Source organism: Phytophthora sojae (genome assembly GCF_000149755.1).
Source record: "Phytophthora sojae unplaced genomic scaffold PHYSOscaffold_3, whole genome shotgun sequence".
Classification (NCBI taxonomy): domain Eukaryota; phylum Oomycota; class Peronosporomycetes; order Peronosporales; family Peronosporaceae; genus Phytophthora; species Phytophthora sojae.
The window spans coordinates 8,982,396-9,009,093 of record NW_009258117.1 but is presented as its reverse complement, the minus strand read 5'-3'; the positions used below and the strand labels follow the sequence as shown (position 1 = coordinate 9,009,093).

The 26,698-nt window shown below is 52.4% G+C and overlaps 12 protein-coding genes across 12 annotated transcripts; 7 read left to right on the top strand and 5 right to left on the bottom strand.

The window, feature by feature from the left end:
* Positions 1 to 739: 739 nt before the first annotated feature.
* On the bottom strand, positions 740 to 913 carry PHYSODRAFT_494113 (hypothetical protein; the record flags this gene model as incomplete). The annotated part of the gene is made up of 1 exon (XM_009526634.1): positions 740 to 913. A coding segment is annotated over one exon (174 nt), but the record flags the coding sequence as incomplete, so codon positions are not given.
* Positions 914 to 1,368: 455 nt separating this feature from the next.
* PHYSODRAFT_378673 (hypothetical protein) lies at positions 1,369 to 1,863 on the bottom strand (the record flags this gene model as incomplete). The annotated part of the gene is made up of 1 exon (XM_009526633.1): positions 1,369 to 1,863. A coding segment is annotated over one exon (495 nt), but the record flags the coding sequence as incomplete, so codon positions are not given.
* Positions 1,864 to 5,244: 3,381 nt separating this feature from the next.
* On the bottom strand, positions 5,245 to 6,957 carry PHYSODRAFT_285703 (hypothetical protein; the record flags this gene model as incomplete). Its single annotated transcript, XM_009526632.1, has 1 exon — positions 5,245 to 6,957. One exon carries the CDS (start codon positions 6,955 to 6,957, stop codon positions 5,245 to 5,247), a length of 1,713 nt encoding a protein of 570 aa, XP_009524927.1.
* A 2,788-nt stretch (positions 6,958 to 9,745) lies between these two features.
* On the top strand, positions 9,746 to 10,313 carry PHYSODRAFT_330046 (hypothetical protein; the record flags this gene model as incomplete). The annotated part of the gene is made up of 2 exons (XM_009526631.1): positions 9,746 to 9,988; positions 10,059 to 10,313. 2 exons carry the CDS (start codon positions 9,746 to 9,748, stop codon positions 10,311 to 10,313), a joined length of 498 nt encoding a protein of 165 aa, XP_009524926.1.
* A 6,898-nt stretch (positions 10,314 to 17,211) lies between these two features.
* PHYSODRAFT_489670 (hypothetical protein) lies at positions 17,212 to 18,097 on the top strand (the record flags this gene model as incomplete). The annotated part of the gene is made up of 4 exons (XM_009526630.1): positions 17,212 to 17,307; positions 17,379 to 17,442; positions 17,502 to 17,575; positions 17,636 to 18,097. 4 exons carry the CDS (start codon positions 17,212 to 17,214, stop codon positions 18,095 to 18,097), a joined length of 696 nt encoding a protein of 231 aa, XP_009524925.1.
* A 132-nt stretch (positions 18,098 to 18,229) lies between these two features.
* PHYSODRAFT_489957 (hypothetical protein) lies at positions 18,230 to 18,859 on the top strand (the record flags this gene model as incomplete). Its single annotated transcript, XM_009526629.1, has 4 exons — positions 18,230 to 18,351; positions 18,437 to 18,462; positions 18,531 to 18,643; positions 18,746 to 18,859. The coding sequence occupies 4 exons, from the start codon at positions 18,230 to 18,232 to the stop codon at positions 18,857 to 18,859; spliced, it is 375 nt and encodes a 124-aa protein (XP_009524924.1).
* A 157-nt stretch (positions 18,860 to 19,016) lies between these two features.
* Positions 19,017 to 20,219, top strand: PHYSODRAFT_494749 (hypothetical protein; the record flags this gene model as incomplete). The annotated part of the gene is made up of 1 exon (XM_009526628.1): positions 19,017 to 20,219. The coding sequence occupies one exon, from the start codon at positions 19,017 to 19,019 to the stop codon at positions 20,217 to 20,219; it is 1,203 nt and encodes a 400-aa protein (XP_009524923.1).
* A 184-nt stretch (positions 20,220 to 20,403) lies between these two features.
* Positions 20,404 to 20,685, top strand: PHYSODRAFT_490738 (hypothetical protein; the record flags this gene model as incomplete). Its single annotated transcript, XM_009526627.1, has 1 exon — positions 20,404 to 20,685. A coding segment is annotated over one exon (282 nt), but the record flags the coding sequence as incomplete, so codon positions are not given.
* Positions 20,686 to 20,964: 279 nt separating this feature from the next.
* Positions 20,965 to 21,555, top strand: PHYSODRAFT_542881 (hypothetical protein; the record flags this gene model as incomplete). The annotated part of the gene is made up of 1 exon (XM_009526626.1): positions 20,965 to 21,555. One exon carries the CDS (start codon positions 20,965 to 20,967, stop codon positions 21,430 to 21,432), a length of 468 nt encoding a protein of 155 aa, XP_009524921.1. The 3' UTR covers positions 21,433 to 21,555.
* Positions 21,556 to 21,787: 232 nt separating this feature from the next.
* On the bottom strand, positions 21,788 to 22,390 carry PHYSODRAFT_488489 (hypothetical protein; the record flags this gene model as incomplete). Its single annotated transcript, XM_009526625.1, has 3 exons — positions 21,788 to 21,853; positions 21,925 to 22,200; positions 22,271 to 22,390. The coding sequence occupies 3 exons, from the start codon at positions 22,388 to 22,390 to the stop codon at positions 21,788 to 21,790; spliced, it is 462 nt and encodes a 153-aa protein (XP_009524920.1).
* PHYSODRAFT_345821 (hypothetical protein) lies at positions 22,365 to 23,693 on the top strand (the record flags this gene model as incomplete). Its single annotated transcript, XM_009526624.1, has 2 exons — positions 22,365 to 22,965; positions 23,367 to 23,693. The coding sequence occupies exons 1-2, from the start codon at positions 22,882 to 22,884 to the stop codon at positions 23,691 to 23,693; spliced, it is 411 nt and encodes a 136-aa protein (XP_009524919.1). The 5' UTR covers positions 22,365 to 22,881.
* A 36-nt stretch (positions 23,694 to 23,729) lies between these two features.
* On the bottom strand, positions 23,730 to 24,591 carry PHYSODRAFT_557905 (hypothetical protein; the record flags this gene model as incomplete). The annotated part of the gene is made up of 1 exon (XM_009526623.1): positions 23,730 to 24,591. The coding sequence occupies one exon, from the start codon at positions 24,589 to 24,591 to the stop codon at positions 23,830 to 23,832; it is 762 nt and encodes a 253-aa protein (XP_009524918.1). The 3' UTR covers positions 23,730 to 23,829.
* Positions 24,592 to 26,698: the final 2,107 nt, after the last annotated feature.

The following is a 26,698-nucleotide window of genomic DNA, read 5'->3' as shown; positions in this document are numbered from 1 at the left end:
TCTACCAACAACTAACGACAAAGCAGCCTGGCCCCACTCGTGCTAGAAGCGTCACGAGCCGGGTGGCTCTCCGGTTGCGGAGAGTCCGATGTAAATTCCAAAGCGCGACCTCAGAGAGGACAGGTGATCGATCTCGCGTAGCTTAACAACCAGGGACTAACGAAGAGGTCTAAGAAAAACAACGGATCTCAGTTTGATTGCATACAAATTCGGTTATTGGCATCATTTTCGCTTCCTTTGTCGAGCCCTGGCTGCAACAGCGGAATTTACGGTGAAACCTGGTCTTTCACCTGTGAATGAACTCAACTAGAATTGCAGATGCTATAAAGCACCTGCATCCATAGACACAGCGAGGTGCACGAACGGTTTGCAGTAGCAGGGTGTCTGGAATTCACAGTGGACTTCGATTAAGCAACGGCGGAATAGTACAGACGCAGCATCATTAACGTCGTGATGTACGTTGCAAGCGAGTTTGCCAGATATGTCGACTGAAGTTCGGCTATTGTGCTGTGTATCTACATGTTTTGCCGTTTGTACTGGAGACGCAAGCGTCTATTTTTCAGGTTCAACTCGTGATGTGAAATATCACAATTTTGCACCTCACCCTAATGAATCTGCAAGGGTAGTCACTGTTATCTCAACCTCGCCACTAGGCAACGCATGCTTGCTAGATATCTCGTACGATGAAGTCCGCCCCTGTATTCATACGAAGAACACCGACAGTTGGATCAACATACCCTCAGCGCATGCAAAATTCATTCAACGTACCATAATGCACCAACGTGATATGCAAAATCGAAATTGTCCACAGAAAGAGGTGGCCTTGGATGGCTGAGGCCTGTGCCTCCAACACAAACACAAGCTGATACAGCGGGGAATATCCAAATTTGCGCTTCAAAGCAGCCAGAAGAAGAGCGAACACTCCAACGCTGCATAAATCATAATATTCGTCACGGTCGACTTCAGTTTGTCTGCAGTCATAGTCGCCGTGTGCGGGCAATAAGCCGCAACCGGTAGATGAAATAGCAGCGCAAGGTACGATGAATACAGCATCGGCACCATAAACTCTACGTACTCGGCAAGCAGCACGTATTCGGAATGGAACAGAGCTTGAAGGCCGTCTAGAATGGCTTCCTCACTAACGTGAATCGATGAGACCTTGGTAAGGTCGGTAACGGATACATCTCGCAACGTTGGGACACTCCTCAGCGGTTCAGTTTTGCACGGTACGACCGAGAGTGCTGGAGCTACTCCACTTCGTTGTACCATTAAGACGGCTGCCTTATTGCGAGAACTAGATGCTCCATATAGTGACCGAGTCATGGCCGAATCGATCGAGCATCTTGCAGTGTCGTTTGCGAAGCTCCCAGTCCTGGCCAACTCGTTCATGAAGGTCCTGCTTTCATCCGACAGTGGGAGCGGAAAGGGGGCAAGTAAGCGGATTTGCCGACTGCACGGATGCGAAGAATCAAGTTGCTGGAATAATTTCCGCAATTGCGAGGGCAAATCTCGGAGGTAATGTTTAAGCTGGTCAATGTCGGGGGCGGCGGAATGACTTCGCTTCTTCCGATCGAAAATGGCACGTAGAGAAAGCATGACGTGGATTCCGTCCATCGCCATAATGATTAACGTTGTGGTCAGAGACTTTGATGTCTGCATGCGTATTGCGACGTAGTAAATGTTAAACAGGTCCCCCGAAAAGACCAACATCGGGCCGACGTATTCGTAGAAGCTCCCAGCCACATGAACAATGCTCTGCTTGGTGAGGAACTCGATCAATGGCATCACCAGCACGAAGACGGTGTGCTCCACACCGGTAAGACAATTGAAAACGGCACTGAACCCCGGATACAGCACCGCCACAGTGCCTTAGCTGGCCATGATCAGCAACTCGGATTTAGGGTCAGCAATCCTGGACCGATGACGAGGATCATGTAGACGATGAAAAACGTCACGTAGAGGTTTAGCATCAGGACGTAGCCAAAGGGAATCGGAAACTTCCACAGTGTAGCCGATCAGCGGCGGTATCCGAACTTGCTCTAGCTCGACAGCAACTAGAGGAGTGTGCACAAACAGTTGCAAGAGATGGGGAGGACGAACGAGCTGCAGTTGACTTTTGACTACTACTTTGCTAAGCAAAGGTACAAGGAAGAGTGGGCTGAGTTTCAACGAGGAACGGGTTTTGAACAGAGTGTTACCTCAGCGGAACAAAGTTCGTCTTTTTTTCTTTCGCCCCCCACGCTATGAGCTACGTAGAACACCGCTACAATCCATCAAATGTGACGATGGGAGCGTATCAAGTGACCCCGCAGAGATTGCCCAAGGTTACCAAACGCATTGGGGGGAAACTTCTGGGGATATCCGCTTCAACCAAGGCAGCTCTAAGCCGAACGAAGCTGCTCAACGACGTCTTCTTGACTCTGTTGAGCGCAAACTGAGCTCCGAGGCTAAGTGTAGCCTTGAAAGGGATCTTACTGACAGCGAGTTCGTCATGCGCTCGCATTCTGCACCTGGGCCAGATGGCTCCACTTCGGCCTTTTTTCAAGTCGAAATTTTGCTGATAGTGTTTCGGTATTAACTGGAGAAAGGTGAACTGTTACCGCATCAGCGATATTCATCCGTTGCATTGTTATTCAAGAAAGGCGATCGGTCTGACCCTGGTAAGTTTCGCCCTATAACTTTGATTCCAGTGGAAGTTAAAGTTCTGTCGCGAGTGCTTACGTATCGACTGAAACCCTTCATGTTTTCACTGGTCCACCCCGACCAAAAAGGTTTCATTCCCGGGAGATCTATCCTCCACCAAGTTGTGATGGTACGTGATCTTCAGCACCTGCTTTCGACACGGAATGGGAAAGGCATGGTAGCATTTCTTGATTTTGCCAAAGCGTATGATCGAGTAAATCGTGACTTTCTATTCAAGGTGATGGAATGTCAAAACTTTGGAGTGCATATTATTTCGTGGATAAAATTGCTGCATACGGGTTCATTGTGTTCGCTGATGATAAATGGATGGGCGCAAGATTCTCTCGAGCCGACCAGAGGTGTCAAACAAGGTGACCCACTATCACCCTTCCTATTCGCTTTGCCATTGGAGCCTCTGGGTAATTTACTTCGTTCAAGGGTTGACCTGGGAATCCAAGCCGACAGTGCACCCTCGGTTTCGGTTGCTTTCTTTGCTGACGATACGGCATTGTTTTCTCAAGATGTATCGCAACTCGAAGAGCAGCTTGAATTGGTGGATTGTTATTGCGCTGGATCTGGAGCCAAGCTCAATCATGCAAAAAAGTGTCATCATGAGCCTTAACAATCATCGCACGGCGCCTACATCGACGCCCCTTCGTTCCTTGAAAAAGGGCGAGTCGGTGAAGTATCTGTGCATTCTCTTTGGGAACTATGACACTTTAACTCAAGTGGCAAACCAGCTCGACCACAAACTCATGCTTTTGCTGCGACTACGGAAGGGGCGCGCACGGACGTTGATGGGAAGACGCTTGATCGTGCAGTCCATGCTATTGTCAACACTGTGGTACTTCACTATGACGGTTGATATCCCTGTGCGGTTCATCAGACGGTGGCAGAGCATGGTTACTCGGTATATTCTATACAACAGGGTTAGTACTGGACGAGGGGGTATCAATAGCGTTAGCCTGCATTTGCTACTCAACCAAAGGATGATGATGGGATGGGCGTACCAGTAATCGTGACGACCATAAGAAGACAGCGTTTTCTGTTTCTTCAGAAATTCGTTCAAGCGCTAGACACTCAAGCGGATGAACACTCAATGATCTGGTATCGACCTATTGCTGAACTACTGAGACTTCGGTATGGATCTTTCTCACGACCATGGTCTGGAGACTTCTTGTTTCAAGAACCCCCTAAACCACCTAAATGGAAGCCAACAATGCTCCCGCTATGGTGGAGAAAATTGTTACAAGCCTGGCGGCGGCTGAAGTGGCCGAAACGCTACCAACTCCGGTACACCAGATCTAAGAAGCTTCAATTTGCATTATTTACTCCGGTATGGTGGAATATATCGTCAGCCTTTCAAGTTTGGCATCCTCAAGACGACGCTCGTGAGCCACTTGGATCAGGAACAATCAAGTTTCGATGTCTTTGCTGCGAGCTCGCAAGGCGTAAGAAGTGGTGTCTGTTTGATTTTCTAAACGAATCTCACCGTTGGCCCACTGCGCACGGGTTCTTCGAGAATATGGGTTCTTGTTGCAACCTCTACTTGGGACGCAAGTGGACCTGAAAGACATCTTGACGTTATATCATCAGCTGGCTCAAGTTTTTCATCGTTTGCTGCCTGATCCCGACGCTGGCGGGATGAATGTGATTGTTCGTGGAGTTGCCCCTCCGTCGTATGGGGTCGTCACAGCCAGTGGCACACGTTTTTTTCGAGTCTACGACTACAAGATTGGAACACGCTGATAGTGGCTACCAAGGAAACGCCGGTTCACCCTTTGGTGAGGCTGGGGTGCTCGTTCATTCAACTCTCACGGAGATGATATCGCTACGGCGATGTCTGATTCCAGTTATTCATGATGTGATGCTGAGACTATTTCTCGGGGACCTTATCGTGGGTTCTCGGTTATATTTCCTGAGGTCGATAAACCCCACCATACAACAATGTGTTCGAGCAGCGTGCGTAGCGATTGAAACAGTCGAGCATTGCTTTTTTGCGTGTCCCGGACTGGCGGAGACATGGCGAACACTTTGGGCTCCATGGCGTCAGGCATTCAAGGTTGAACTGGAGCGGCGACTACTGCTGTTCCCGAAATCCTCTGACCTACAGGATGACTGGCAAAGTCCTGCTACTGCTGTCGAGGGTACATACCGCCATTGTGTTCCATGCTACGTGGCGGCTTCGTAACGATATCTACTTCCAAGAAACGGAAGTCTGCTCGCTTACTTTGGAAGACACTGTCAATTCATTTATCGACACTCTGAAGAGTTGAACATCAATGCAGAGCTAGTTGCCTCGATAATTCAACGTTTGGGTTTTGCCAAACCCACCATGGAGCTTCTATCACCTCCTGCGCGTAGGATCTGGATTCCACGGATTTAATTTTTAGATTTTGTATTTTGTAGCTACCAGGCAGAACGGTTATCCACAACTAGTTAATCAACGTATTTCCATAGCCGCCCCCAAGTTTTTGTGTTTCAATTGGTTCCGAAGTTATTCGGGTTACGCTATCGGGATGAGCTCAGATTTACACACTGGGATACCTAGCGTTGTTACATTTAGAGCGGATCCACTACAGGTTTCGCCTTGTAAAAGTCGTGGTAGCCGAGAACCACTCCTGTGCCCCTCGTGTCGAAATGTTTTGTCACCATATCCGAGATGTCGCGGGGCGTGACACCATCCTCCCACCACTTCTTGAACTGCAGCGTCTGTAATTCTTCGATGACTCGATTGTTGCCACCAGAATTTTTAATTTTCGCAGCCGAAAGCATCTTTGCAAGCTCAAAATCTCTGAAACGATCGGCCAAGAACGAAATGGCCGCAAACTCATCCGACTTCTTTGCCTTGGACAGAGTCGTCACGTAAGAGACCCAGGAGCCAAGACCTGGATCTTCCAAAAAGTTCTTCCCCGCTTCGTCCAGTTTGAAAAGTTGGAAGGCCTTGTCGACAGTTTTTCCTTGGCTCAGCCACAGTTCACTCCGCAGCTGAGAGACGATGGCTGAGTTGCTCAAGTGCGTTGCCTTCAACATCATCTTTTCCAGGCTCTCATCGCTGTAGTGCGCCTTCATTACGGACAGCATGACCTTATTCGGATTCTCCCGGCCCTGGCGACTGATGTCGTAGGCCCAAGTAGCAAACTGCGGGTTCTCAAAAAGCTTGTCGCCTTCCTTGTCGAGGCGGAAAAGTGTGAACACGTCAGCTGCATCCTTGCCGTCATTCGCCCATGCTTTGAGCAGCGGGTGCTCCAATCTGGCGGCAACAGAACTCGCACTGCCGCTTGTCTTCGCCACCGTGAACATGGGCCCGATCTTTTCGTCGCTGTAGTGGATCTTTAGCACCGCCAACATGGCCTCGTTAGCGTTCTTCTCGTCCAGCTTCGTCACGTACGACTCCCAAGTGCCAAGCACCGGGTTCTTGAACAGTTTATCGCCCTCTTTGTCGAGTTGCAAGAGCTTGAAAATGTAGTCCGCGCTTCTCTTTTTACGCGACCACCTCTCAAGTTGGGCTTCCTGTAATTTCCCGGCGATCGACCGTGTAGTGTAGTCTTGCCTCGCGACGAGAAGTGTGCGAGCTAGACCTGCAGCGGTGTGGTGAGTTTCCAACTTTGCAAGAAGCAACTCGTATGGGTTCACATCGAGCTTTTCGACGTAAGACACCCACGTTTTCACGACTGGATTCTTCAAGAGATCGTTTGCCTTCTCGTCCAGCTTTAGCAGATTGAACGCATCGTCTGCAGTTTTCCCCTCGCCAATCCATTTCTTGAACTGCACGTCTTCTAGTCTTGCAGCGATCGCCTTCGTACTGCTGGACCCCATGGCGCTCTGAAGCACCTTGGCGAGTTTTTCATCACCCCATTGGCCTCTCAACGTGACCACCATCGCCGCATCTGCTGCCTCCGGGGTCTTCTTGTAGGATTTCTGGATGGATTTCATCCACGTCTGGAACTTCGGGCTCCCGAAAAGGTCAGGCGCTTCCTTCTGCAGCTTCAGATTTATGAAGAGTTTGTCGGCCGCTTCTTGTTTGTTCGGGCTCAGCATCTTCGCAAGTTTCGTAATCCCCTCGAAACCTTTCTCTTCCGAGTTGACGCCGTCTTCGTAAGCCCGCAGGTGCCGATGAGTTTGGGTTACGGCTTGATCAAGACTGGGGGCGCTTGCGACGAAGGTCTTCGAGTTCGTCGTGGGCAATGCGTCACTGATGGATACTGCTAGAGCGAGAGCCACTAAGAGTATCGCACAGTAACGCCGTTGCGCTGGAATCGCCTTGAAAGCCATGTTGGAAGTCGGAGGCTCAGAGCAAATTCCACTAATGACGCGTTCAGGAGAGCTGACCTGTCCAGGTGCCATACGACCCGCCATGAAGACCACAACTTGAAAAATAAATCCGCGTTGTTATCCCGTCATCCGACTTCGCGTTATGCCTTGATAGTCTCCGAGCTTTGAAGGGATCCGCAGCTGGGATGTGAAGAACTGAATAACATGTATTGTGCTTTGCAAACGTTTTGTCGTTTTGACTTGGAGCTCTCCTCGATTTATAATAACTCGAGGTCGATTTAATAAAACGAGGTCAAAGAAAGAGACAGATCGATCTATTTAGAGCGTGTTCGCTACGCAGCTGGAGATGGATATCTGCAGGGAGTTGGTGCATCTCCATCTCCAGCTTGTTCGCTACAACAGAGCGCATCTAGGTAAAATTAGCCAATCACAGTGCGACTCGCTCTCCTTCTCCTTACTTTGCTGTTCTTCGTCGCTGGGAACACTGTGCCCGAGACACTGGACGCGTGGCAAGATGGACCAAGCTGCCGATGACGCTCCGAGAGTTGCGCCTCCGTTCCCGTCAACCAGTGGCGACCTCGTGCTGGCTGCTGCCAGTTTGGACATACCTGCCTCTTGGTGTTGCTCTTGCCCAGACTGTGTATGCGACACCGGCCACTACTCAAACGGAGCTGGACGCCCGCACTTCCTCGCTGGTGCTGGCGCTGCCGCATTCAGAGACACCCAGCCAGCTTTTTGCGCTCGGAGTTGTAGCTGCGTCAGCCCGCAACCAAGACTCACATCGCCGCGTTGGGAATCAGAAGAAGAAGGCCAATACTGGTGAAACGTCTATCGCTACGAAGCAACCCTCCTTTGCGTGGGCGACTGCAGCAGCTGATGCCCTGCTGCGGGCTCGTTTTGACACGGCTGCGACTTTCTTCTCAAAGCTATGCTGCCGTACTTTGGCAGCAGCAAACAGAACACCTTGATCTCGTAGTAAACCAGCAATACGTAGGAAAGTTGGCTTGGTGCAGCGAAGATTGTCTTCAAACCAACTTGCATACGCGGCTGACTGTAGCATGGGCTCAAAGTGCACGGTACGAATCTGTTCCTTAGGGCCTTGCGGCACATCGTCGGATTATCCTGATAGGAGGACTGCAACCTGTGCGACAGCTGAGCATGTAGCAACCAGTACAACTGTGTGTGCGGCTGAACTGCCTTAATCTCCAGCTACGTTGTGAACTAAACTATTTTGACCAATCAAAAGACAAGAAATAGAGTTGATGAGAGGTCATCTCCATCTCCAGCTACCTAGCGAACACGCTCTTAAGCCGCCCAACAACTCGAGCTACGACAAGCCAAATCAGGGCTCGAGATCGATCTCCTGGCAGATTTGAGCAGAACGAGGTCGATCTACGGCAAATCGATCCTTTTTGTTTCAAAAGCGCAATTCGAGCCGATCTATAATAAATCGAGATACCCCCTCTAATTTGTGCCCTGATTTGTGGACCGGCCTTCCTCGATCTAGGCCATAAAACGGGGCGACATTTTATCTGCAAAGCACAATACCAGCATACTAAGTACAGTAACGCAAACTCGAATGTATGGGCGCTATCTTTGACCGAAATTCACAGGTCGAAGACCTGTGCTTGGCCCCGGCAAAAAACTTGTAACTTTCCAAAACTGGGTACCAAACCGGGTCTCTCTATCTTAATTGTAATGTTTAAGCTAATATCTGCCGGAATCGGGTACCCGTCGATAAATGCTAAGATTTATGCACATTATTTACCAAAGGTTGATACTAATCGTTCATTCTTTACCAAAACCTGCGTTCAAACACTTACGGACGCTCCAGTACACTATGAGAGCGTCATGGCCTCGCTGAAGGCGTATCAATTTGCGCCATAATCGACCAAGCTTAGTTGAAGATGACCAATATGACTTGTACTGCATTTTTTACATGTCAATTTGCTCAATACTCAATCACTTAGCCGAAGATGCCCAACCTCGTGTCTCTCGCCAAACCAACCGAGCATCGTTCGTTTGAATTAGGCTTTCTTTACCTGCGTTGAAGCGCCCACTTCCAAGGACTTGGCACATTAACGTATTTCTCATTCCGCAATTTACCCTCAAGTTAAAAGGTCAAGATCAGCGCACCATGCATCTCTCCTTCGTTCCGCTAGCTCTGATCGTTAGCACACAACATAGTACTAAATGAGCACAGTATACCTTACCTGCAAACTGAATGAAATAGCTTTCTCGTTGCTGGCGTCAACGCAGCCATTGGACGCTGACGAGGGTGTTATTCCCGGGTAGATGCTGCGGCTGCGAAGCAGGCGCAGTAGATGCCCACGTTAGAATCAACTAGAGAGTTCGACTGGTAGTGCTCTTTTAAAATCCTAAAAAGGATTAAAAACAGCACAACTTTGGGATTTACTCAATTGTTATCCGTTATCATCGTCCATGGAACTATTCGCCGACCTGTGTACCCTCCCGGAGCAACGCTCCGGGTTGCCTATAACGCAAAGTCTGTTTACCGGGTCTTGTAACCTGTGAATCGTTCTGAGACGTACAGCGCTAGTGTTCACAGGAACGCCGACCGTACCCTGTACTGCCGTGTGTAAACTGTATAGCTGTGACTTTACACGAGCGAGCATTGGTTCGGTCAACCCACGCGAGCTGGTATGGTCCATAACATACAGTACGATGTTGCCTACTGCTTGAGCCCCATGGCATTGTAACCGGTATCGCGCTGGTCGCTCGTCGCTGGGCGTCTTACGTGCAAGATCAGGGTCGGGGCGGCGCAGCCATGGCCATGCTGAACGTATTGAGGAAACGATACGACGACGAAACTCTGGAGGTGTTGCTACTTACGGCGAAGGAACGTAGCTCCAGCACCATCTCCGAGTTGCGCAATGAACTGTGGCTGAGTCAAGGAAAAACGGTCGGCCAAGCTTACTTTCTTCTCCAACTGGACACGTTGGGGGAGCACGTTTTGTTCAGCCCAGATCTTGGTCCATTGGTCTCGTACGCAAATAAGGTGAGGGGCAAGGTCGGCGAAAATCAGGGGTGTTTGAGGTCGTTTCGCTCTTGGTCGGCAAGTTTGGAGGTGATGTAGCGAGTACGTGACAGTGAGTGAAGGAGTACACGAGCGCAGCTGGCTCACACTACGAGGCGAGCAGCGAAGGACGGGGGTTACAGACGGAAAGATCGCCAACAGCGAGTGCGAGGCGCGATCTTGCGCGGAAGGGCACCGAAGCAACGCACGAGCGGCTCACAGCAGCCGAACGAACCGATGGCTGAGGGCGTCCGAGGCTAGCGACGGGCTGTTCGCGGGCGAGGGCTCACTTGGCAATCTGCCAGACAGCGAACACTAGCAACAGCCACAGACAGCAACAGACAGCAACAGACAGCAACAGCAGAACAGTAGAGCAGCAGCAACTGCCGACAGTACAGGACGAGCTACGAACAGACAGGACAAGTCAGACGGATTGACCGGAGGCTTGCTGGTGACGTGGAGCGCACCTGTAGAGTCGTCTAGTGTAGCAGCAGGGGGAGGTTGCAGTGCCGACTTGAAGTGGCCGTGATTGACGAACAAGTGAATAAATAGGGACTCTTAGCGGGGTTCCGACTGCTGAGTGTGGCCAGTTCGTGTCATTGTCTTTCTGCATCCACGGACCTTGCCCGCAGCAGCACTGTAGCGAGCAGGTGTCCCGAGACTCGCTACAGTGATAATACGGAAGCTTTCTGAGGTAATAAACCTAAACATGGGAACATCTCGCGACAACAAGGTCCTCTACGAGTTGCAGAAGCTGCTGTTGAAACAGTGGTTTGCGAAAGGAGTGAAACCAAGTCATATAACCGGCCAGCTGAAAACCAGCTTCGACAAGGGGTTCGGCGTTCTTAACGACTACCAGAGATTCTGCAGAACGAGTTTGGAAAAGGCTGGAAATTGAGGTTGACGCACTTCTGAGGACGTATCGACGCACCCGCAAGCGAAAATAAGAATAAAATGTCGATACCAATCGTTCACCAGTCTGATACTGCACTGAGATCATTGGCAGTGATGATTATTATTGGGTATCAATATCACTTGTGTTCGTAGTTTTCGTTGCTCTCTATCACTTTCAAGTTCTCGACCAATCCCCCCATAGCTCGGTACTTTGCAAAATCAGGATGCACATGGTTGCCCGTGTCGGCCTGCTGCAATGCACCTACAGTTTTCATTTTTCCGGCGATGTATACGGTGTTCATCTATTACGTGCAGTACTTGAGTCAACTATCACAATTTCCTCGAATCGACCTATCTTCCACGTATCTATTGTGCTTTGCAGATAAAATGTCGCCCCGTTTTATGGCTGAGATCGAGGTAGGCCGGTCCACAAATCAGGGCACAAATCAGAGGGGGTAGCATCGATTTACTTAGATCGACCTCGAATTACGCTTTTGAAAACGCAAAAAGGATCGATTTACCGTAGATCGACCTCGTTCTACTCAAATCCACCAGCAGATCGGCCTCGAGCCCTGATTTGGATTGGCGTAGGTCGAGTTATTAGCCGGCCTAAATAGATCGATCTGTCCCTTTCTTCGACCTCGTTTTATTAAATCGATCTTGATTTATTATAACTCGAGGAGAGCTCCAAGTCAAAACGACAAAACGTTTGCAAAGCAGAATACATATGCCATGTAACGGGGTACAATCAAGTGTACCCATTACATGAAGAGTGACGGGTGTCACTCTCCCGAGTACATGGTTCATGGTACCAGTAGCTACGCAAGCCAACCAATCGAGACACCTGGCCGCGAAAACCTAGGGGGCATTCCGGAGGAGCTTCAAATGAAACCAGGCGGCATCATCGGACAACTCGAAGATCTTTTCACCGACTTGGCCGAGCCTGATTCCCTCGTTGGCCAATTGCTGCCACTTCGTGGCAGTCCTCTTCGAGGTCTTAACCCGTCTTGCGCGCTGCTCAAATCCCAACGTTCACGTTCTTCTGGTAGATCATACCGAGATGTTTGGTTCAAACCTTGAGGTTTGGTCGCTCAGGGGCTGGTCCCGGCATCATCAAGCTTGAAAGGCAGCGCTGGCACTTTTCTGGCTTCGCAGCCTTTTTTTAGTTACTTTTGGGCGAAGACGTTGTGAGTTCGCAGGAGTCTTGCTGTTTGGGCGCCGTTCTGGAGGGAACGAGCCCGGTCCTGGGGACGCTACAAAGGTGAAATGATCTGTTTCGGCGATTTTATCCAGAATGCAAAACCTGTGGCAGAAATGTTTCAGCTTGTTCGTGTTCTGCTGCGCGTTCTGTCATCCAAATAGGTCCAACGACTGCTGAGCCAACAGCAAGGGCGTCTTCACGCTGGTCACGACCAATATGCCAAGGCAAACGCCTGCAGAGCTCATAGCGATGAATGCGCCAGTGAGCGGTGTGGTTTGTGGTAGTTAAAAAAAATAACTGTGACTACTAGCACATTAGAGTCTGCTGGTAATCGCTGTTGTGCTTTGCTATTACTTTTTATGAATCGCGTGTGCGTGCAGGTCTTACTACATTTTTTCGCGTAGAGAAGCGAGCAAGGCAACAACCCTGTGTTTATGATGGGTAGTTGGTCAGGGATATTTATTTATTCCAAAAATAAAAATCGTGATGTTACCGCTCTTGCCGACACACCTTTAATGGCAGCACAGACGAATGTACACACTTGATAACTATGACTCTGGCTCAGATGGACTTAGCCAAACATGGCTAAATAGATAATAAGAATGAAAGAAGTTCCATTCTAAAGAACACCGCAATAATTTCGGTACCAATGTTGCGCCGAAGCCGTACCGTACAAAGTATACCCATGGAGAACGAAATGTGAATTTAACCAGAAGTGCAATGAGCGGAGCTCAATGGAACAAGTGGATAATTAGTTTTCCGGATTGCAGGAAGAGAGCAACTACTGAGTCGGGGCGAGCAACCAACAACTGCTTGATAAGGTCAGCAAGCACGGATGGCACACCTTGAACAAACCAAATCGGTATTTCCTGTAAGGAAATTAAGTTTTCCTGGAGAAGGACAAAGCGCGTTGTTCAACGATGCCAAGTACAAGACCCGGTCGGTCACGCGAGTAGGATAGGAGCCATTCAAGCTGACGGTTTTCGGGTACCAGGAAACTGGTACGCGTTTTGTCCCCGGGCTGTAGTGTAGTCGCAGCAGTTCGTCTTGGTCATTCAAGAGTCGACGCCGCCGGAGACAAGCACGACCAGCAGCAACCAGACCACGCTGGCGGCGCTCATCAGCTCTTGAAAAACCCACCTCAACCACTCCCTAGGGCTGCCTCGCCTCACGGACCTCGCCAAGGCTCGCCATCATTAACCCAAGAACGAACTGCTTGTCCCCCACAACGTGCTTTGGTATGATGATAAGGAAACCATGAAACGTGCAAGGAATTGGTTTGCTCGTAAACTACGCAGATTTCCGAACCAAACTTACCGCTTTCGCTGGTTTGTGGTCAGATCCTTCCAGCTTTCAAACCACGAGCGGGGGTTCGGAGTTATGTAGCGTACAGGTTTGAAGTTGCTGAGAATTTCTTCGGCGCTCATTGGCTACAAAAGGCTATACAAATATATCGCACACTTTCGTAAAGGGCCGCATTTATTGAAATAGATTCTCGGGCTGTAGAATACCTAAGTAAGTACGTCGTTAAGAATACGAATTGATTTTCGAGCCACAATTAATGAGCAAGTTGCTCGAAGTGAGCTGCGACAAGCCCGCATAATATTAGACTGCGTGTGAGACTAAAGGTTATCTTTAAAACACGACCAACTTTCCGGGCATACAGCGTTGTTAACACTGTAGTCGTACATTACCGCTGCTAAGCAACAATTGGATACTTAACAGGCTAAGCGTATGCAAACAACGCGTCTAGTTTTTTTTACAGGTATATAGAACATTTCATCAATTAAATCCATTTACTTCTTGTGGTCATCAAGTTAAAATCATGTTGAGCATTATTTTTTCTCGCGAGCAGCATTGCAGAGAACTTGGTGACTCCCGTGAATTATAGTTTTCGTGTAAATTGAAGCTGGAAATTCTTGTTGCACGTGTCAAGCGCCAGGGGAGGCAGCATCGTAAACAGCTGTTGCTAGTTTTGATCCTTAGCCCGCGCAAAAGAGGACGGCAGTTGCCCCCATGCCGCTTTCATGAAACCAACGCGGACCATCCAACAACACAAAATTTAGCCAGTTCATTTCGCCGTCACTGACAAAATATCTACTGGCACACGCCTTAATTGAGTATTATGCGAGATCTTGTGACTCGGCTTTGAATTCCATAGCCCTACTGTACACAGCAGAACTTACAATGAAAAAATATTTACGAACAAATTTCTTACCAACAAATGAGAACTCATAACGTCCTCCTACCAATTCATTACTTCCTCCTTCCTTAATGCTACTCGAGCCACCACAAAGCAGTATTACATGTAATCGTATCCTAAGGTTTTTGATTCACGGGTACCAATTAAACTAAAATGCCGCAGACAATTAGAAACTATGATGGCGCTTCTGGAAGATGTGTGCAAGAGCAATATGGACAATCGAGTTCAACGTAGCTCTGAACATCAATATGTTATGCTACCTGCCAGCATCTTCAAGAGTGTCTGCACGAATTCCCAGCTTCATCACGCCTGCACCGTTTTGTCGCGGCCCACCCTCGATTGTTTGCTATACGCAGGCGCGCTCTCTTAACAAACGCCGAGGGAGCTGTCCAAGCACCACCCAGCGCTTCGGACATCTCAATCTTAGACATTACGTCTCTCGTAGCTCCGTAGTTAGAACGTTTTTCTTATCGAGAAGTCACTAACCTGTAGCAAGGATAATTTTTACTGTTCAATAGGTTAATGCACTGTATGTTAAGGAAACTTATGCAGATAGCCTATTTATCCCGAGCTTGCAGTAGCCAATTTGTGAACGCGACCTAACGTATCGGCGGAACTTAAGGGAGCTTTAGAGACGGAGCCACTTCGTCTTGAAAGTGCAAACAGAAGCAGGCCATCGGTGTGCGCACAAACTTCGTCGTTGCTCACGCAGACGAACATCAGCCTCTTTTGATCTTTCTTGAGAGACTTCGCATCAAAATCGCCATTTCCACTGGCCACGGCTAGAGCTGTGATACGATCTAGCCTACCTGTAAACTCATATTACCGCCCAGCGCTCGAACGTCCGAACTGAATCCTCCATTCGCTCCTTTGTCCTGAAATCCGGGGCTCCAAGCTGGAATAAGGGGACCGATCGAAGGTTTGAGCCCGTGGCATCGTAATAAACGGGCAAACTTTGCGTGTACAGTCGTGCACCTCTAATCCGGCAGGGCGGACCATATGTAAAACCAGCAGTGATGTGTTCTTGGAAGGTTCCATGACTTAGAAATCGTTCAAATCTGAATAGGTTATCCTAAATTATAAGTTTATACAGGTGCCGAATTAGAGGTGCACGACTGTAGATCCCCTCGACTTATCGAGTAAAAAACTTGTCGAATATATGGATTTATATACAGAATTCTGCCCGAATAAGGAACGGGTGTATAACTAATAGCCTCACATATTTAATATTATTTTCCAGTCGATGTGGCGATAGGGGATGTGCAAGGTACTGCAAGGTACTGAGGTGAAAAATCCAGTGCCAATCATCAGCTCTCCACCCTCGTTTGAAAAATGGCGCGCATTTAGCGATCTTACTAGACTTCAAACTACATGTATCGTAGTGGTAGACTCGCACTTTTTCTTTTGCACCTCGCCCCACAAGCCCACCTCCTCCCCCACTCCACCCATGAAGTCCACACCGTCCAAGCGTCTCCGCCTCACTTGGTCTGAGAAAGTGGGCATCCTCGACAAGGTGAAGGCTAGATAATCCCTACGAGGTCGACCAGTTGACAGCGCTGTTGTGGTGCGAGGATGCCTGGTCAAAGGTTAGTGCTCGACCATACGCCACTGTTGGAATCATTCCGGACTCGTAGGTAAAGCTGCTCTTCAGTTCATTTTGAAATAACTAAATCAGTACATTGGAAAAGTATACTCAACTTAACATCAATTTATATATTCTGCGTCTTTATATATATCAGGCGTTCCTTACTCGGGCAGATTACTGTACTCTCTGACGTCGTGTCTCCCTCCCTGTGTATACTTTTTTACCGCAAAAGAAAGTTTGAGGGCAATTGCCCATATTATCATGAGCCGGAGACTGGCTCAAGCTAACAGCAAGCTTGCTTGCTACTAGTTTATCTATGGGCGTTCCCGCACTGACCGAAGCGGTTTCTCAATCGCGATAATTGTTATTGTGGCCTTGCCGAAGAGGACGATAACGGTGAAGTGATTCTAACCGCGATCCATTCTGTAAAAGCCGCACTGCCTGCGAATGAGCAGCCGTGGTTCAAACCAGCGCGCTGGTTCGCAAAAACCGGATGCTTGGTTTGGAGTTTCAAAATGAAACGCATTCAAACCATGAAACCGATCCAAACCTGGTTTGCTGGTAATTTTGGTTTGGTTTGAACTGGCCGAGGTTTGGTTTGGTTTGGTTTGTTCTGGGTGTGACGGATGCACTCCTGACCGAGGCAACTCATTCTGGGTTAAGCTCACGGAGCTCAAACGACAAGCCAGGAAAAGCTAGCTCCGCAGGGCTCAGTCTGACACTGCTGTGGCCGGCACGAAGCACGCTCAAGTCGGCACTAGGCCGTAGAAAAATTCTACCCTCCCACCATCCCTTAGGGGCTGCCATTCGGCACATTGCCCTCTAACCAAGGTGTCTCATGCCTTTGGCCCATTAACACAAGGAAACACTTGATACCCCCCCAATACCTGGATGCATTGAGGAAAAGGCATAGAGCCGACCCTAATACACTCATACTTTCACCACTATTTTCACTCCTCGCTGATAACGTGATATTTCAGAGCCCATCGACATGAACTATTAGGTACTCGGCCTCTTAATATCCTCCTCGCTTCGTGCACCAAGCTCGGAATGCGCTTTCCATAGGCAACTACATCAACAAGAACGAAAACAGGAAGAACTACCAAGAACGCAGTGTAAAGCTTAGTCAAGAAATAAAAACTAGGTTCTATTGGTTTAAACCAAGGTAAAACCAAAAACCTAATTCGCTTTGAAAAAATCGACAGTTTTCACCAGCCCTGCATTATATATTCTTGTCGTTTCACGGCAAAGATAGCACTGCGGCAAGAACTCTTTCCGTCCTTCAAACAAACAAACAAACAAACAAGCAAACAAACAGAAAACGGGGATTCGCCATGACGGAGACGAAAGCTACCGAGGCGGACGCGAAGCACCAAGGGCGGCCTCGGTTCTTCACGCCGCGCGAGGTGGCAACGCACAATTTGACCAAGGTGAGGATAGAAAAGATGGCTCACCAGCTTTCGCGAGACTTGAAAGGCTCACCGTCTTTTGCTTGATCCAGGACTGCTGGGTCTCCATCAACCACCGCGTGCTCGACCTGTCACCTCTGATCGAGGAGAATCCAGGTATGACATATATTGCATCTTCTACAAAATTTACACAAACTTTCGCTCTGCTATTGTAGGTGCCCTGGTCCAGCCGCTTGTACTCCACGCTGGCGAGGACATCTCCCACTGGTTCGACCCAGACACTGAGGATGTAAGTAAACTAAACTAGTAGACATCGCAGTGCTGCTTCTAACCAATTCGTCTACTATAGGTAAAATACCATATCGACCCGGAGCGGAACCTGTCCGTGCCGTTCACCCCTTACGGTTGCTTCCTGCACGTGCCCCCTCCGGACCCCACAGCTAAATGGAGGACGGCTGATCTGTTGCCGTGGTGGCGTGACCCTCAATACGTCGTCGGACGCCTCACCAAGAAGGCTCGCTGGCTCGAGGTCGTCAACGTACTCACCCAGCAGCGCCACTCGCTGGAAGTTTGCTGCGAGGAGACGCTGGCCGAGATCCAGACGCGCTATCTGCGGCTCAACGCGCACGCCGGCAGCTACACGTGGAAGCACCTGGAGGACGACGAGTTCGTGCCGCTGAACATGCAGCGCACGCTGGACGAGAACGGCATCCCGGACGAGTCGCCGATCTTCGAGCGCTTCGACATGGACGAGCAGCAGTTCAAGCCCACGCTGCACATTTACTTCGACGACGATCTAACCATCATGTAAGGGGGTCGTAGTCGGCAATAACGACCCACAAGGAATACACATACACGATGCACGCCCTGCACCAGTATTCCCCGTTCAGTCGCACCAAGAGTCGCTATCTTAGCGCGCGGCTCTTAGTACGCAGTGTAGGCAATGATCACCCGGGCGGTGCCTGCGATTGCTGGCTCTGGAGACCCTGCCGCCTTCGATTCGACGCCAGGTCAAGGCCGCGTGCGGCCACCCGAAGACGTTCTACGTCAGGCTCGCGCCACGAGGTGTGGAGATCGCACTGGTTGCTGTTTGCTTGAGATCCTGTTGTGACCCTTGTGGTTTGTATCTTCATACTCCTTGGATTTCCAGCATCACTGGAGTTCTGGGCCAGATCGGTTCGTCCTTGAGATGAATTTCGCGTAATAAGCCGCAGGTTGATAGACTTTTGTTTCTTTTGCTGCAGCAAATGTAGCTTCGTACGCTTTTGAGATTCTGCAAGAGCTCAAGGATGAGACTATTGAGTCACAGGATCGGATGGCGAAGCTGCACCAGCGAGTGGACGTCCTGGCAGATGTCGTCGACAGTCAGATTCGTCACAACGCTGGACGAAAGTCTGAAGCGGACCTGCTGCACCTGCTTCCATCCCAGGAAGAGAGCGACCGGGTGATGTGCATAGAGACCATCAGCTCGTCGGCCTTGGAGCGTCCTGCGGCTTTTGTCCAAGCTTACGAACGGTGCGAAGGTGTCCCGCCACTCGAGCTGGTACGTCTTAAACGCCTGCACATTGCCTAACCGTTTAGTTGGTTAATACTTTCTCCACTAGCTGGACAACTTCTACGACTCGGAGCAGCGCAATGGGTCAGGGAACCAGGTCGACAGCCACGTTACTGGTCCAGATTTCCGTACAGCATCGATCTCGCGGAAGAAGTACAGCAATCCGGGCTTCTTCATGGAGGAATGGCTCAAGAATGAGGAAGGGAGGCAGCAACGAGCGCTGGAGATCAAGGAGGATCGTCGTCGTGAACGGCGTGACGCTCAAAGCCGTCGCGACCGGGACCAGCAGCAGAGCACGAGCACCGAGGACGCGAAAACTTCCTCGAGCAGCACCGACGACGCCGAGCAGAAGCTCAAGTTTCTCAAGATTCGATCTTGGCGTGAGATTTACGGCACTGGCGAGGGCAAGGAGCTGATGAAGCAGCAACAAACTCATCAGCAACACACGGGTCGCAGCCCAAGTCTGCGTGATCTACGCAGAAGAGCGCATCAGAGCCTCGCCTCGATCGCGCAGAGCCCGACGCGTGCTGAGGAGCGGCCAGTGAGTCCTCCACCACCGTCACTTTCTCCCACTAGCAGCGAGCCGACCCACACCCGCCACCAATCGCTCACGACCGAGCAGTTCACCATGCTCGCGCCTCCTGATCCGCCATCAATCCCGACGAGCTGCTTAGGCGGCGCCTTCATGCAGGAAATGGACGACGACGAGATCGCGATGGAAATGCAGCTGGAAGACGAGTTCACGAACGGGATCCCACCGCCTCCGCCTCCACTGTCGAGTCCCGAGGAGTTCACCGACCACGGACTTTCGTACTACTACGACCCCAATGCGACGCACAACCTGACACCACCACCTCCCCCTCCCCCTCCACCACCTCCGCCGCCCCCTGAGCTTGACGAGCAGAGCAAATCAGACGCGTACTACGACGCATACGAAGACGAAGAAGTAGAACAAGAGGACGGCGTTCTACCTCCCCCACCGCCCCCTCCATTGGAAGAGTTCGAGGCGTTCGAGCAGCCCCCACCTCCTCCCTCTGGATCACCCCCAGCCTCCGAAGCCCCTCGTCCTTCGACTCTACTGGAGGAAATTCAACTCGGTACTGCTCTACGCAGCTCCACGGACCGCCACACTCAACGCGAAGCCCCCGCGCGGCCTCTGAGTCCGCAGGCGGCTCTGCTACAGCAGATCCTACAGAAACAGAGTCGCCACCTGCGCCCAGTCGAGCCGCGCGCGCGCCCGCCCCTACAAACCCGCCCCTCGTCCAGCGCGCCCTTCGCCGATGCCATCGCGCGCATCCTCGAGCGCCGCGCAGTGATCGCCTACGAGTCCGACAGCGAGTCCCACAAGTCCAACGACGACGACGACGATGACTGGTAGCTTACGTTAATTAGCGTCAACTTCAACGTGTACCTTCGCGCAACACCCTCTCCTCCACCAATCAGAATTCATCATTAATTTACGTACACCACACCATATCCCGCCTTCCCGTCTCCTCCCGCGATCCTTCCTCCTCTCCATCAAGGCTCGCTCAATACCCTCCCTGCCTTATCCTGTCTTCGAGATGCAGCACCCCCCGCTGCCCCCCGCGCCGGCGCCCGCCGCCGACAAGCCGCGCGACGGCATCCCGTACCTGGGCTCGCGCATCTCGCTCGTGTCCAAGACGGACATCCGCTACGAGGGCTTCCTCTTCAACATCGACACGCGCCAGAGCACCGTGGCGCTGCAGAGCGTGCGCTCCTTCGGCACCGAGGGCCGCCGCCCCGAGCACGAGCACGTGCCGCCCTCGCCCCACGTGCTGCAGTACGCCACGTTCAAGGCGGCCGAGATCAAGGACCTGCACGTGTGCGAGGCCGCGCCCATGCCGCCCCAAGCCCCTACGCCGCAGCCCCCTCAGGCCCCTCCCCAGCCCCCCACGCAGCCGCCGCTGCCCTCGGGCCCGCCCCCTCCCCCCACGCCCCCGGCCGCTGCGCCCGCGGCCCCCAAGCCGACGCTGCTGACGCCTGGATCCGTGTCCAGCGCCCAGAGGCAGCAGGAACAGGTTAAGGAGCAAGTACAGGATAAGGAACAGGTTACGCGACGACAGGGACAGGGTAACGCCGCCGCTGGACGGACCATCCCCGGCATGGGCGGCCACCTGCTCAAGCGCAAGGAGCGCCGCGTGCCCGGCGGCGCGGACGCGGCCGGCTCGCGCCCGGACGACGCGACCACGGAGTTCAACTTCGCCGAGGGGCTCAACGACTTCAACAAGCAGCAGGAGTTCTCCAAGCTCGAGGAGAGCGCCAAGCAGGAGCCCAAGGGCAGCTACCAGAAGTCGTCCTTCTTCGACACCATCTCATGCGACGCGCTGGACCGCCTCGAGGGGCAGCGGTCCCGCATGAGCGGCGCCGAGGAGCGCAAGCTCAACACGGAGACTTTCGGCGCCGTGGGGCTCAACAACCGCCGGAACTTCCGGGGCCGCGGACGCGGACGACGCGGAGGATACCGGAATGGCAACTGGAACGGAGGCCGCGGCGGCAACGGAGGCGGCCGTGGCGGACGCAACAACAGTAACAACAACGGCTTCCCCAGACCGCAGCAGGCAGGACCCTAGTCGGAGACTGAGACTGGCTAGGTAGATTTTCCCCCTCCTCGGCCGAGTCGACATGAACACCAAGAACTGGATACGACGATTGCGACCGACTAAATGGACCATTGAGAGAAGGATGACTCATTTTGATGCCTGTTGGTTAAGTGGTGCTGCATGTGTGTACTTGACAGGCAAACTCAACAATTGGGCAGGTGGACAACACGTACGTCTCTCTGATTCAAATGAAAGTTAAAGGTGCTAACGCTCAACTCTTTTGTCTTGATAAATGTAGAACGCAAATGAGAAGCTGCAGCCTAGGACAAGTGACTCGCCCGTCGCCTGACAGCTTCTTGTTGAGCCGCTATTTCATCAGATGGACTCAGGCGCAGTCGACGATTTCCGTCAGCGCCTCGTAGAACTCGTGCGCGTTCATCTCCGAGTCGCCCTAAGCAGCAAGGACAACACCAGTCAGTATCAGATCCGATCAGGAAGAGAAGAGCACTAAGCGGCCCGTACCCAAGGCTCCAGATTCTGGTGCGCACAGGCGACGAGCTGTTCCAGGTGCAGCTCGGCCTTCTCGTCCAGGTTGAACACGCGCACGCCGGCCAGGTCGTGGCGCGCGATGTCCACCTGCTGGGTGAACCAGAGCTCCACCGCGTGTGCCGTCGCCGTCGGGGCCGAGTTGGAGACCAGCTCGAACGGAGGCGGCCCGGCGAACAGCGAGTAGCGGAACTTGATGTAGCAGTGGTGCTGGATCTCCGTCGCGATCTCCGTGAAGTTGGTGCTCTCCATCTACAAACCCAAGGAACGCTGTAAGACAATAGCTCCCTCACGCAGCACAGCAGGGCTATCCGTAGCTTACCGTCATCAGTACGTCTTCGATGCAGGACTCGAGGTTGTCGTAGTGGAACTTGGTGATGTCGAGCAAGTAGTGCTTGGCGATGGGGTCCGTGGCGGGGTCGATGATGCTCAGGGCCTTCATCTCGAGCTTGTGCACGTAGTCCTTCCACTCGTTCAAGCTCACGGAGTTGTCTCCATCCTCGTCCAGCACGCTGAACGGGGGCAGCGAACGCGACCGCGGGTGGATGTTGTCGTCGTCTTCGGCTTGGGCGAGCGCGCGCCACGGGAAGCCCTGGGCCTGCTCGCTCTCGGTGTCGCGACGTCCGAACTGCCCCGCCAACTGACTCAGCGCCAAGGGCGCGGCTCGCACGCCGTGCGCAGCTCCGATGTCGCCCCACCACGGGACCGACTGCACCGCCGTCACGGACAGCAGCGACCCCAAGACAGCCAACTTGACTCCGCCCATGTCGTCGTTATCTCGCGAGAACCAAGATGAGGACGATCTCGGCGTTGGCTGTGTGGTTAGATAGCTGGGAGCATATCCTCCCTCCCTCCGTCCCCAGCAGACCGACTCTAGACGGTCGCCAAGTCTCCGCCGCTCGTTCACAGATATGAGCGGCTACGGGCCTTCGTATGCCTCTTCACTCTGGATCGCACGCTATGAACGGCAGCCATGCAGGCACCGAGGTGGCCAATGGAGTTGACCGAGGACGCGAGGTGGCCGATTGAGTTCATTCACGTAGGATAAGTAAGTAACAGGTACAGTAGCTCCACAGATACATGTAGCTCCACTTGACACGCAGCAGTTCATGACTCAACAGCGCCGAGCAAACAGCTGAGGCGGTGAAAAGCTGCAAGTTGATGGAGATCTTGGGATTGGCGTGAAGCCATGCTCACGTTGAAGCGCGCCGCGCAGAGGCGGGGCGAACTGCAGCAAAGCGTGAGCACGGATCCACAGTCGGCACGGGACAGCGAGCGCCGAATGTTTCTCCCCTCGCGACGACCATGCCGGTGTCGCCGCGAGACTAAAACCCAACATTGAACACTGCGTCCTGATCTCTCCAGCTTCAAAACACACACACCCAAGTGGACCCTTCTTTCATTTCCACTTGGGCCAGCTTCCTCGCACCGCACTCAGCAGCAACATCAGCAGCAGCAGCAGCAGCAGAATGGGCGCTGTGCTGTCATTTCCGCCACAAAAGTCGCCGCCCCCGACACGACAACTGCAGGCACGAACATCGCCGGAAGTCCGGCTCATGGTGGCGGCGATCCAGCCGCTAACGACAACAACGCTCAACCGCACGACTGGGACAGTCGAGCCGCTCGTTCGCGTCGACAACAACAACAACAACAATGACGACGAGCTGCAGGAGCTGGCTCAGCTCTTCAGAGCGATCGTAAGCGGCGACCGACGACTCCATCAGTGCAAGATCCAGCTGCAGTAGAGGACACCTTAAGCGGCTATCGACTCGCGGAAGTTTACGACGGGAAATTGTAATGTATTGTTGAGCTATTGGACTATCTGGTTTTGTGGTACGGTCTCAGGACAAATAGGATAGACGACGGCCTGGCTGCTTTAAGTTAGGCGCCGATGGGGATCACGTTGGAGCACTGGCAGGGCGACACCTTGCGGCCGTTGAGCTTCTGCGTGTCTCGGGCGTTGGGGCTCGGCAGGAAGTTGCGGTAGAGCTCGAGCTGCTCCGGGGAGGCCTCGAGCATGTCGCTCACGACGACCCACTCGACCCCCTCCGAGTACGGCGGAGTGGTGAGCGAGCCCGTGTAGCGGAAGATCTTGCCCTCCAGCAGCGCGTTGAGCTCCTCGCCGCCGGTGATCTTGCCCAGCGCCACGTGGTCGTGCTTGTCGACCTTGAGCGTCGAGATCTCGTTCCAGAACTGGGACAGGAAGGTGTTCTCCTTGCCTTCCGTGAAGAAGACGCCCACCACGGCCAGGGAGCCGTCCTCCGCCTGGTGCACCAGGTGCAGCTCCATGGCCTTGGCCCTGCCGTTCACCGTGTGCTCGCTGGGCGCGTGGAAGTGGAACTGCACCGTGTAGTACTTCTTGCCGTTGAGCACGAGGAAGTTCTGGTCGTGGTCGCTCCAGTTGACCTGGAAGTTGTCGCCGCCGTGCACCAACTGGATCTCGGCCGAGGCCGAGCCCAGCTGCAGCGAAGTCTCGGCCGAGCTCAGCGTCTCCAGCTCATCCGTCGGGTTCTCGACGATGTCAATGGGAGACTGCGACAGCATGGACGGCTGCTCCACCTTCTTGCCATTGGCGGCGGCAAAGCCCGCGGCCTTGTGGTGCAGCACCTTGGAGATGGAGACTTTGGAGACCGAGGCACCCATGGTGGCAGTAGAGCAGTAGGAGGAGGAGGAGAAGTGGTGGTTATCGAGCAAAATGCAGAATGGTGACCATGGCTAAATAGAGAATCGGATCGAGCACTGGCTTGACTCTGAAAGCTGAGAGCTGGCATCCCTGGCTCGCGAGCTGGGGCCGTGCCAGCCCCAGGCTTCGGAGCTCATAGCGACATCAAGTGTAGCGCGCGTGAGCTTTACTGCTGCCCCGCCCCAAGCACTGCGCTGGGCCCTTGAAGCTGGAGATCGCCTTGCAGAGACCTGCTGGGGGATGCTTTTTGTCACGAGGTTGCAGGTTGTTGCCGTTGTCCGAACGGCTCACCAGCCCCAGCTTCCTTTTCTTCCCACGCACATGAAGGCGGCCCTGCCTACGTTCAGGTGTCGCAGCGGTGCGATCGGTCGATTGCTGGGCTCTTCAGGCTTCGAGCCATGAAGCGCCGAGGCTTTCGAGGCTCACGCGCTCGCGATGGCCGGCAATAGGCTGGCTAGCTGAAAAATCTTGCTGCGCGAAGCGACTTGGCTGCATGTTCGAGCCGAGCTTGAGTTTGGCTCGGTGTTAAACAGCGAGAGAACCAACAGCGTTCCAAGAGAACCAACAGGCCCGAGGCGAATCTGTTGGTTCTCTGGCTGGTGGCGTTGGCGCAGGCCATAGAACCAACAGCTCTGTTGGTTCTCTTGGACGCTGCTTTACAGTAAGTCGATGAGCAACAACATGCTGCTTCATGGCACTGCGGGGTAATGGAGACGAAGGTGTCGGGGGCACTTCATGCAACCGAGGCTTTCATGGGCGCTGGAATGCCGCCACGATCTATCGGACGCATCTCGGCTGGCTTGGCCATGGCCATGGGCTTGCACTTGCGCCCGTCCGTGCAATCAGCTGCAGGTGCTGCCGGTGCAGGGTACGACGCGCTCCTGCATTCAACACCGGGCTCGGTGACGCGGCTCGAATCTCGAGCCGGAGGTTGCGCATTGTTCGAGTGCCGTGGACTGGGCGTAAGCTTCCTCACACAGCACACACTGATTTCGCTTGCATTATGGTCTTCGGGATTCCTCTCGCCTCCACGCCGACGCCGTGTCCTGTGCGGCATTAATACATGACATGTGGAGCAATGTGGCGATTAGCGAGAAATAATCTGAAGCGCCCGGCGCACTGCTTCAGCCGCGGGCATCGGCGAGCTTCGTCGGAGTTCGGCAACATGACTTCGTGCTCACAGAATCAGGGCAAGGCGGCCAGAGACTCGAGTGCTGCTGCTTAGGCAGGCTGTGACGAGGCCTTCCTAGAGTCATCCGCTTGGGCGATGATGCGCGGCGGCGGTGGTGCTGCGGTGCCGGGAGGGGTTCAACGCATGCGTCGTATTAATACAGTATCCATGAACAAGCGCCGCTTTCCGGTGGTGCGTGCATGCTGTAGGGCAGACCTCGGAAAATACAGTATCATATTGAATTGCAAAAGTTCGGTCTCCATAATAATCATTTCAATATATCATTCACCAATAATATGTATTTATGTCAATTACTTTTATATGGAGATTCACGTTAAACTTGGTTTTTGTATAATTAAACATTTTACTGAAAATTGGGCTTCAATAATAGTAATTTCAATACGACTGGCAACCAATAATACATATTTCCGTACACAAATACAGTAATTGCAATGAAATAATTATTTTTCCGAGGCCTGCTGGAGGGGGTAATATGATACACTGTAGTGTTGGGGGGGGGGGGGGGGTAAAACTCTTTAAGTTGTTGGAGCTTGCGTGCAACCTGCGGCCTGTAGCTGAATACAGTAGTGTCGTCATTGCTGTGCGATGCTACTTTTTTTATCCAACATCGAGTCCAAACCGCCCATGCAAGGCGCCTCAAAAGCATAGAATTATGACCACCCATGCATGATCCGAAATATATTGCTCAGCTCGGGCTTACACCGTCGAGACACACATACACTAGGGCTCGAAGCCGTCGCAGCTGCGCTTGTTGTGTCCAGCTTTGCCACACTTGGAGCAGTGCAAAGGGCGCTTGCCGGCGTCATCCATCGTGACTTTCCTGCGCTTCCTGTCGGGGCGGTCAGTTTCTTCCTTGGCTTCCGGTGCGGCAACGT